The 10,332-nt window shown below is 37.8% G+C and overlaps 1 protein-coding gene across 2 annotated transcripts in view; it reads left to right on the forward strand.

The window, feature by feature from the left end:
* RhoGAP100F (Rho GTPase activating protein at 100F) overlaps positions 1 to 10,332 on the forward strand; it is a 40,725-nt gene extending 30,393 nt beyond the window's left edge. For both annotated transcript variants that reach the window (XM_066390244.1, XM_066390245.1), the window contains 16 exons: positions 31 to 204; positions 353 to 481; positions 813 to 919; positions 2,586 to 2,764; positions 2,820 to 2,949; positions 3,567 to 3,716; positions 3,771 to 3,992; positions 4,058 to 4,125; positions 4,501 to 4,699; positions 5,020 to 5,138; positions 5,193 to 5,609; positions 5,659 to 5,884; positions 6,517 to 6,698; positions 6,969 to 7,382; positions 7,446 to 7,938; positions 9,220 to 10,332. In XM_066390244.1, coding sequence (XP_066246341.1) covers positions 31 to 204; positions 353 to 481; positions 813 to 919; positions 2,586 to 2,764; positions 2,820 to 2,949; positions 3,567 to 3,716; positions 3,771 to 3,992; positions 4,058 to 4,125; positions 4,501 to 4,699; positions 5,020 to 5,138; positions 5,193 to 5,609; positions 5,659 to 5,884; positions 6,517 to 6,698; positions 6,969 to 7,382; positions 7,446 to 7,938; positions 9,220 to 9,383 — 3,373 coding nt within the window. In that variant the 3' untranslated portion in view covers positions 9,384 to 10,332. The remainder of the gene's footprint in view (positions 1 to 30; positions 205 to 352; positions 482 to 812; positions 920 to 2,585; positions 2,765 to 2,819; positions 2,950 to 3,566; positions 3,717 to 3,770; positions 3,993 to 4,057; positions 4,126 to 4,500; positions 4,700 to 5,019; positions 5,139 to 5,192; positions 5,610 to 5,658; positions 5,885 to 6,516; positions 6,699 to 6,968; positions 7,383 to 7,445; positions 7,939 to 9,219) is intronic.

Consider the following 10,332-nt stretch of genomic DNA (forward strand, 5'->3'; position numbering starts at 1 on the left):
TTGGTTAATGACGAAATGTCTATTTTTCAGGTATAACCAAAGATTCGTGGATCAAGCTGCCGTGGCAGCCCAACTGCAATCGAAGTATGGCCCATCTGGAGGTCAATATGGTACATCCACTCTTCGAAGAAATCGTGGCAGTCTGGATTATTCCAGCGACACTGAGGCCACTGTTGGACCCAGGAGTGGATACTATTATTACAGGTTGTTCTCTTTAATTAAGCAGGATTTTAATTTTTGATTCAAATCAGGCAAAATCTACAACTATGATTTGCCAAGAAATAACGTGTGATTTGGCGTTTCCTTAATCATTTAAACACATTTCTAATGATTCTAAATTTTTATTATGTAGAGATCGAGCAGGTCCCGTATCTCATGCAACAATTCCCGCCCTTGGAAGACAGGGTGCCCTACCCCCAGGCCACCAGGATATCACCACGAAATTCAATTCACTTCCCAGAGATACCAGAGGTGGCACTAGGTAATTTGTTATATGAAACATAAAAAATGAAATTTCATTCTCTAGTCAAGTATAGGGTCAACGGATATACCTAACTTAAAAAAGACAAAAAATATACATAGTAATACATTTTCTATACTGTTGAGTTTTCTTCGTCGTATAAAAAATGCGGTTCGCAGATTTGACGTAAAATTTTCTACACCCTCAGCTGATTATTACCCTATCTTGCACACCTAGGGCAATAAATTTCATACACGAGCATAGAACATGAGTTTTAAACCCTTAGAAAAAAACTATTTTCTGGTGATGATAAAACGTTATTTAATAACAAATATATATACTTCCTCCTTAGGTTAGCGATGAATAAAAGATTCGGAGACCGGAGCGTCTCTCTTCTCCAAGACGAGACGGATGGGGCCCTTTCAGCCCCCGAAATGCCTTCGATTCGAAGAGATCGGGGTAAGTGCTCTTTTCTTTTTCGCTCAATGCAAAAAGGCCAATATCGCGGAGCGATATCCGAGCTTGGGCATGCTTTATTAAATTTCTTTGATGCCTTTGAGCTTCCGCGAGGCTTTCAGAGCAGTAGTGGCTGGAGGGAAATATTGTGAGAAATTATGCAGGAATGCTAATTTTTAATTAATTCATATCTCAGTTAATGCCAGAAATAAAATTAGTGCTTAGACGATATTTGGACTTGAATCGCCATTTTAGTGCATTTAGCTTGCATTATGCACAAGACATGTTGTGATAGAGACTTACATAAAATATACGTCATTTACCAAAGACGAGAAACCTATGCATATGGTTATACTATATTCTGCCTGTACAGGCGGCTTATATGCCTATATTTAATAAATTCAATGAAAGTTATAGAAACATTTTTAAAAAAGCATTAAAAACTAATCAGTTACGCCGTGTGACATCAAAACAGAGGCTCCATGTAAAGTATCGCTTGCTAGCCTCATTACTTTTGACAAGTTTATTCTCGGTTTATTTGGAAACTAAAATCGTTTCCAGCGTTTTAGTGCTTAGTACGTGATTGTGTGACCAACGAACAACAATTTTCTACAATAAGTAAAAAAAGAGTTAACTTGCTTACTGCAGGCAGGTGCTGCATAATGAGTCTACCATTGAACAGGTACCAACGTGTGTTTCTTCAGGATTTCGAAAAACAATCAAAACAAACGTTATCTCTGGAGATTGGCAGAATTAAAATATTAATAAGTTTTAATAAAACAGCAGTAGATCTTATTTCAAAGTAAGACATATCTTGGAATTTTACACTATCTGTCACTATATTATACACTATACTGTCAAGCTCCATAGAAGTATTTAATCTTCGTTGCTGACAATTTCTGTGAAACTAAGAATGCCGGAAAAGTATATCCATTACTTTCAATAATATATACAGGGTGATCCAATTTCCTTGGTTTATCATGGATTAATTGCTATGTCCTAAACTGTTAGAGCTAGCAGGTCGGCCAGTTAAGAACACAGCTGTAACTAAATTTCGAAAACTGTATTTTCAAATTTTATTTAGTTAACTGAATATAGAAAAAATAAAATATATCAAAACTTTCTTAAGTCATTATTATATACTAAAAAATGTTAGTGGAGCAATATTATGAGTATTCTTCCAATTTGAGCGCTTTTCACACTCAAAACTTTCCCTTAAAACCTTTAACCAAACTTTTAATGACCGGTCTTTATTGAAGTAAATCCTATAGAAAGTTCACTGAGGCTCTTCCAAAACATTTATTACAATTAAACATTCGCCCCTTTCTCTTAAACTTCTGCATGAAACAAAGCATATTCCCTAATGTTGAATTTATTACTCTATTATCATTCATTTGTCAAACACGTAACTTAGCTGTGGTTTTCGGTATTGTTCTGAAGTATCATTTCCATGACAATAGAGTATCCAGAAGCCCTTCAAGGCTCTCTCATAAGAATCATCGTTATTAACCCTGTCCCCGATTGTTTTAAAATAAGGGCGAAATAATCCTTTGTATTGTTGCTCGAATAAAGCAAATACCAGGTGAGGAAACTGAACAAGCATAATACTCTAAGAAGCACACAGCATTCATTCATCCGCACTGGCATTTTTTATTATTTTGCACACAAGGACGCATACCTTCATCACCTAGTGTGTTCTCCTCAGATGAGTATCGTCAATGGCTCAGTAGAACACCATCGACTTCGGCAATTTATGAGCAAATTCGGGCATCTAGAGACGTGCTCAATCAACAAAGAGCCGCTAGATTTACATATAGTGCTGAAAACATACACGATGCCCTGAAGAATGTAAGTTAAAATCATTCAAAGGATTTCTAGGTAGATTTAATAATCGTGATTGTAGATTGAAAGTGGCGTCTATAGTTCTTATGGTAGGCCAGGGACTACGTCCACCCTGGATAGACATTTCACACGATCTCAGCATCCGAGTATACCTGCTCGATCATTGTCAACTCAACATATCACGACTTCAGGTAAGATTAGCTATGAACACAGACAGATGTGCAACCAAGAGTACATGTGTAGTTTGAATAATCTCCACTTTTCTAATAAAAGCGCTACAGTACAACTTGAAGTCAATTGTTTTGTGAGGAAATTTAGGATAACATCCAACAGATGTCCCTCAGTTAAATTGCAGCACTGTTGGGCCTTTTTTTTATATTTTTAGTGTTGTGTGATGCCAACTCAAGATACCAGAACTCATTTCATATATCTATGTTAAATGAAAATAGTTCCTGGCTTGTGTCTTTCATATGTTTTAATTTATTTTTAAAACGAATTACGGTCTTGCAAATTTTAGTGCCCTGCTAAAGGCAACTTCGTGTAATTAACTCTAATCTTGATACGTGTTGTGGGGGATAAAATATTTTTGATGAAAAAGCTCCACTCAAAGGCACGTCAGGTGCATATCCGTGTTTGTTGTAGAAGCGAGATTGTTTCGTTTTCTGTTATTAAATTAAAAACGGCTTTACAAGAGTGAAACTCGGACTTAGATGCATAAATTACCAGCAAAAAACAATGACTCATTTGGTTGTTAACTACAAATATGAAAATCTTCGACATTTGTAGTTTTTTCTCTTTTTGATTCCAGCTTTAAGTAGTACTAGATCCCCTTCAATGCGTAGAATGAGGCAACTTCTAGATTTAGAGAGCGTGAGATCGGGTGCGGCACCAAGCCCAGTGCCCACTCCTAGTGGAACTCTCCCTAGAGGTCAAAGACAGCTGGACATCAATCCTGCAGGTGAAATTTTACCTGCCAAAGCCATTTCTTTGACTTAACAACAATAATTTTCAGAATTCCTTAAATATAAAATCGATAAACCAGGCTTGCCTGGAGGTACTTCCTTAACCGGATTGTCACAGTTGGCCAGCAGCAACCTACCTTCTTCTACTGATGAACCTGTTAGTGGTATGTTGTGGGTGCATCTCTTGGCAGGTAGGGGTCTTAGGGCGTCCACAGGAACTTCTGCGGCTACCACCCCCGTTACGCCAAGTGGAGGAGTACCAACTATAGGAGGTAAGTCGTCTGGAAAATTGTAAACATTGTAATGTAATTATACTTTTCTTGTTTTTCTATGGTAGGCTCGACAGGGGTCAGAGATTTATATTGCGTACTAGAATGCGATCGAGTGCATAAGGCTCGGACTGTGGTAAGTCAAATTGAGTGCATTAATAAAACTTCATTTTTGGGTTGTGAACTTTTTGAGAAAACTTGAAAGTTCCGATTTGAATTATTCATGAATTTTGTTTTACTTATGCAGCGTTCGTTTCTAGAGCTCAACCGTAAGGTTTAAAACAATCATAAAACATACGAAATCGGTTAAATCTTGGCAAAATTTCGCAATTTGAAGTTCAAGAACGTTCAAACGTTAAAGCGTAACTTTGTCCCAATTTATTCGACCTCGCATCTTTTATGGTTACCCAGAGCCTCATGATTGAACTCCAGAAACGGACACCCTGTAGGCTAGATAAGATTACTCTACATTAACACCACTTATCTTAACTATGTGTAATCAATATTTCAGGTAAGGACCGGCGATCTTGTATTCGACTGGGACGAAAGCTTCGAACTCGATTTAGTGAACAACAAGGAATTAGATTTGTTAATTTATTCCTGGGACCCTCAATATCGACACAAGCTTTGCTACAAAGGCTCTGTATACCTTCCTACTTTGCTCAAGTCTGGTCCGATACACCAGTTGGCATTAAAAATTGAACCCAGAGGTAAGTTTTAGTTTTAATCAGTCACTAGGAATACGATAAATATTAATTACCGCATAAAGTGATAGACCATCTTTTATGAAAGATAAATTGAAAGTTAAATTATAAACCTCAGCGTGTGTTCATTTGAAGTTGATAAATGAGAAATCCAGATCATGTACCTTCCGTTTATATTAACTGAGTGATTAATAATTCTCCCTGATATGAGCAATTTTTTGCAGCTTTTGAATATGCTTTAAGATCATTAAGATTGTCTGCTCTTGGAGTGCAAAATTATAATTTAAATTTCCCCACTAACAGCTCTATTATTCTACGATTTGTAGGCACATTGTATTTGAGACTGAGGTACACAGATTCACAATCCCTGTACAGAAGACGACCTCTTTCTACGTTAACTTTATCAAGAACGACCCCGCTGTTTGGAGTCGATCTAGAGACTGTGGTAAGTAACTGTGAATAATTTCTTATAAAATTCCATATATGAGTTTTTTTGTAGGTAAACCGAGAGAATAAGACTGGAGGCGTTCCAGGAGGAGTTGCTACTGGGCTAGTAACCGGTAGTCAACAAAACATTCCTATCATAGTCAAGCGTTGTGTGGAAGAAGTAGAAAGGCGAGGATTGGATATAATTGGTTTGTACCGACTGTGTGGTTCGGCAACCAAGAAACGAATCCTCAGAGAAGCGTTTGAACGCAATAGCCGATCAGTAGACTTAAGCCCGGATAATGTTCCCGACATCAATGTAATCACTGGGGTACTAAAAGATTATTTAAGGGAATTACCGGAACCCCTATTCACGAAATGTTTGTATCAAATGATGGTCGATGCCTTGGGAGTTTGTTTACCCGATGATCCTGAGGGTAATGCCAAGTTAATGTTCTCCATTTTGGATTGTCTACCCAGGATCAATCGAGTAAGGTCCATTCCTTCGACAAAATTTCTCCTATAACCACATGTTTCAGGCAACGTTAATTTTCCTCATGGACCATTTGGCACTAGTAGTATCGGCCTCTGATCGCAATAAAATGAATGCCCAGAACTTGGCCACTGCCCTTGCTCCTCCGTTGATGCTCCAATCAGGGGATACCATGACTCCCACTTCGAAGAGCCATGAATTGGAGTATCAGCAACCCATTAGTGTTCTGCGTTATTTGTTGCAAATATGGCCTACACCTAAGCATCATTCAGGTAATGCTATAAAAGATTAATGTTATGTTATGTTATTATCCTTACCTACACTAAAAAATTATAACAATAATGTAACTTGGGAAGTTTTAAAAAATACCAAACGATTTTTTACTTTCTTCGTTAGGGAGAAATAAAAGTCCTATAAATTTCAAATCAGCAAACAGTATAGAAGTTTATCATGCACAATCTGGAAATATGGACAAAATGAATAGATTGGTACAGTCGTTTGAAAAACAAATCTCACTAAAATCGTCATTTTCGGCTATCTCTAACCGTTTAGACGCAATCGGACTAATTCATACCACTGGGACACCCTGTATAAATGAAAATTCGACATCAAAAAATTCTACAAAAATTTGCTTCTAACGGATCACTGTCGAACTTTTGAACTTGCTCAGGACACTACTATTGCTTAACGCTGACACCGCTGAATATGAAGACTTACAACATTACTGTCACCCTCATGAATTCTTGAAACTCATTCAATAGTTTACACTTAGTAACATCTATCATCGCTTTAATTGCTAGTACTATCTAAGTGCACCAGTGCGTAGTTGGCTTGGTACAAGCACTAGTTAGCGGTGTTGGTGTTGAGGGTAGTGTTGGTATTGAGAGGGGGCCTTTCCAGACAGGTCGGCGCGGCAGGCCGCCCGGGCCGCGTGGAGACAGTCGCAGTGCGTGTCCAGCGGAAGTGTCGGGGGCGCGAGTAGGGCAGTCTCGGCCCTCAGCGGTTCCGTGTCCTCCTCCTCCTCGCTCAGCAGTCTCGGCCCAGCCGCGAGGCCCACTGCCACAGGTCCCATCACACCAGATACTCGTAAGTTACATTCCTTTACCCACCAAACATATATTTATCATTGCGTGGAAGCAGCGTGGGTGACTTTTACCCCGGGGAATATCGTGTCCCCTACAGTACAAAATTCCGTCACTTATTTTGAACTGATGGCATGCTAAAGTAAATAAAGCTACTACTTTCGCTGCTTCCACTAGATGCATGAAACAAAAGATAGGAGCAGTCGAGTTGTCAAAGACTTACTCTTGCTAAAAACTAAAATTAATTTGTTAAAAATATTAGTTGGCGTTACAGGGCCCATCATCAGCAAGCAAAGGTCCCTACCGTCCGCTCTCTCCGCGAGTAGGCCCATCAGTGGGGGCGGGCCAGGGGGCATCATCGGTGGCATCGGCATCCCCAGGGCCCCTCAAGCCCCGACATGTGATAGTATCCTCTCCAGGTTCGCCAAGCAGTAGTAGCGATTCCCAATCGGGTTCCGACTCCGTCAAACACTGCCTGCCCAGCCGTGTTAGTTCTCCGGCCATTCGCGCCTCCCCCTCCGCCCAAACGATGTTGCGCTCCTCATCTTCGGTGGCTATGGGATCCCCAAGTCTTCGCCATTCCCCCTCGACGACCTTAGCCTCCTCCATGGGATCTCCAGCCAGTGGGCCTAGAAATTCGCCTTCAATCACTAGTATCAGTAGAGCATCACCTAATGTACTTAGTCAGGTACATACGTACAACCCATTCATCATTAATATATTTAAAAAATTTATATTTTCTCCTAATCAGGTTACACGATCTAGTTCTCCCGCTATGCAGGCCAGCTCTGCAGGTTTGAACGTGACCCTAGGCGGTCCCTCCCCGTCATTTTCGTCACTATCTGGCCTGCAAAGCACCATTTCCAATATTGGAACCACCGCTAGCAGCATGTATGGACTTTACACGCAACCATCCCAACTAACATACGCCAGTACCAACCCATTCCTCACTGGGGCCTACATGTCCTACAATCCGGGAGAAACTAGTTACGCTGATAAGTTTAACACAATCGGATCAACGAAGGACATTAAGTCATTCTTCGAAAGTTATTCATCCGATTCACCCAGCAAGTATCCAACTAAGCTGGCGACGACTTATGAAACTGATTCTGGCACTGGCAACGAATCCCTTTACAGTACCACAAAGTACAATACGATCGGTAGCAAATATCAGGAGCAAAAATCGAGTTATTTGTCTTCGGCATATTCTGCCTTGGAAGCAAAGTATAGTCCGAACAAGAATGGTAAGTTGTTCAAATGATTATTTGTCCATATAAATTAGAACAGGTGCTTATCAGGAAAAAATCTTGAATTGTCGATAAATTAAAATCTAACTAACCAAAAAAAGAAACTCAATTTGAAATATTAGACAGGCCAAGGACAATAGTTTTGAAACTTTCGCTACTTTCAAATCTTTGCTTTTAAATATCTCAATGCATTAGCTATTTAAAAGCATAGCATTTAAATACATTTTTACTCAATTTAAGATGGACACTTGAATCTCAGTTTCTCTTACTATGCAATTTAAAATATAAATATATCAAACTGATTGAGACCAAGAGTTTTCGAATTTTACGTTTGTCTTCATCTCTTTGTTGTGCAATGTTTCAATAAAGCGATTTTTCTCAATTTTTGGGGATAGCTTAATTTGTATTCGTGCATGAATTATTCGTTTCGTTTTCATTTATCGTAAGGAAATATTTTTTCTTTAGTAAAACGGAAAATTTTAATATCAGATCGATTAAGGACAAGAGTTATCTAACATTTTTATTATTTTATATTGAAATGTCGAAACAATAATTAATGTTTTTGGAAACAATATGTGCTAATGAAAAATCTATGTTGTATATATAAAAATATCTATTGATTTATTAAAATTCACATGTTCATTTAACAATAATCAGGCGCGTACAGGTTAAAAAAAAATTGGTGAAAACATAAAGGAATTTTTCTGCTTTTTTCACATCAATAGCGTCAATCAATTATGTATATTGAATAGTCTATATTGAGAATTTAGCGGAAAACCGTAAAAGCAGAACACAAAGGAGCATAGAAGCTTTGAAAATATTTTCACAAATACGATAGCAAAACAAGGATATTGAAACCTGAGGCACTTTCATGGGAAATTTAAACCTCTCAACCTGTCAGTTAAATTATCAGACGGATGGACTTCATATTATCACTCTATTATATTGAAATTTTTCAGAGATCATACAGAAAAACAAACTGTTAAATTTTTGGCGAAATACCTCTGAGCTCTAATGAGTCAAATTAACCGGAAATGTATGAAAAATGTTAAATAGAAATTTTCCTAAAATATTTTAAGAGTGTTTGAAGAAATCAAACTGCATATTAATTAATCATCCTGATAGCATATGAGGAGCCTCGACTGTTTCAAAGAAATCTTCTTGATGTATCAAATTTTTAACTTTATTTAGTGCCGGTTTTATAGCCTAATTCCGGTAGTTCCTGAAAGTTAGAGCTCCTAGTTTTTAAAATTTTGAGTTGATCATTTTCTTCCTCAGATAGTATTTACGAAAGTGGACATACATCATCTCAAGCCAGTTCTTCCGGACTATTACAAGTGGAGGAGACTCCAACTCCCACCAGCAGCATCGAAACCGAGGATAGTGTGACTAGAGAAGTTGGAGAGAAAGACGTGGAAGGCGATGGAGAACAATCCGACTGAATCACTTGCGGTCTGGGCCCCCCTTAATGATAATAGCTTTTTATAATAATAGTGGCAGCACAAATAAAAGACACGTTTAGAGGTAAAAGAACATCATAATCGTAAGATCTAAATACCAGTTATCTAGCTATTTGCATATGTAGGAACTAAATTTTTGAAATTGTGTATTCACTTTTCAAGTTTTTTTACGAAAGCTGAATTAGGCAAAGCAGTGGTAAGCCGATGTTTCACAATAAGAACAGTGTCGTTTTTCGAAAGGTGTATACGACTAAATTCTCTCCTAAGCTGGGAAATATGTAACAGACATTTTGTCAATCATTAAACTATTCGAAGCTGATAGTTTAAAAAGAGTAATAATATCAGCAACAAGGAGGCAAATTCACCCTTTAAAATATATATCAGTACTTCGCCATCTTAATACGTGTACTTGCTTTTTAGGAATCAAACTACATAGGTACTATAGATTCATTGTTAACTAAATATTTAAAGAAAGTATATGATTTTAGTTGGTAGATAAAATGATATTTATTAAATAAAAATAGATGACTACCTAACTGGAATTATAGAGGGTAAGTGTTGTTGAATGTGGCACAATTTGTTTTCTCTATGAGACATTACTTCAGAAGTGTGATATTGACGTTTAGAATCATCACTCAAAGATGACCGTTGATTTCCTGCTTTAGATGTGCAAACATCTCTTTCATTTGGTATAATTCACTAATGCTTCGAATTCGGACATTGGATTGCTCATTGTCAACGAGGGAAATGTGTCGGGAACGTTATGGTTTGTGGGGCAAAGGTTAATAAAATTTGAGATTAACGAAGAAAAAAAAGAGTCTCTTGTACAATAGAAGAAGGTGTAGGTCCATATGCAGAAATGTTGCTATAGAATAAATTTCTGCTATAATAACTGAAATTCTGAAATGAAAAGAGAAAAAGAAGAAGAATG

This window comes from Euwallacea similis, chromosome 5, assembly GCF_039881205.1.
Source record: "Euwallacea similis isolate ESF13 chromosome 5, ESF131.1, whole genome shotgun sequence".
NCBI lineage: Eukaryota > Metazoa > Arthropoda > Insecta > Coleoptera > Curculionidae > Euwallacea > Euwallacea similis.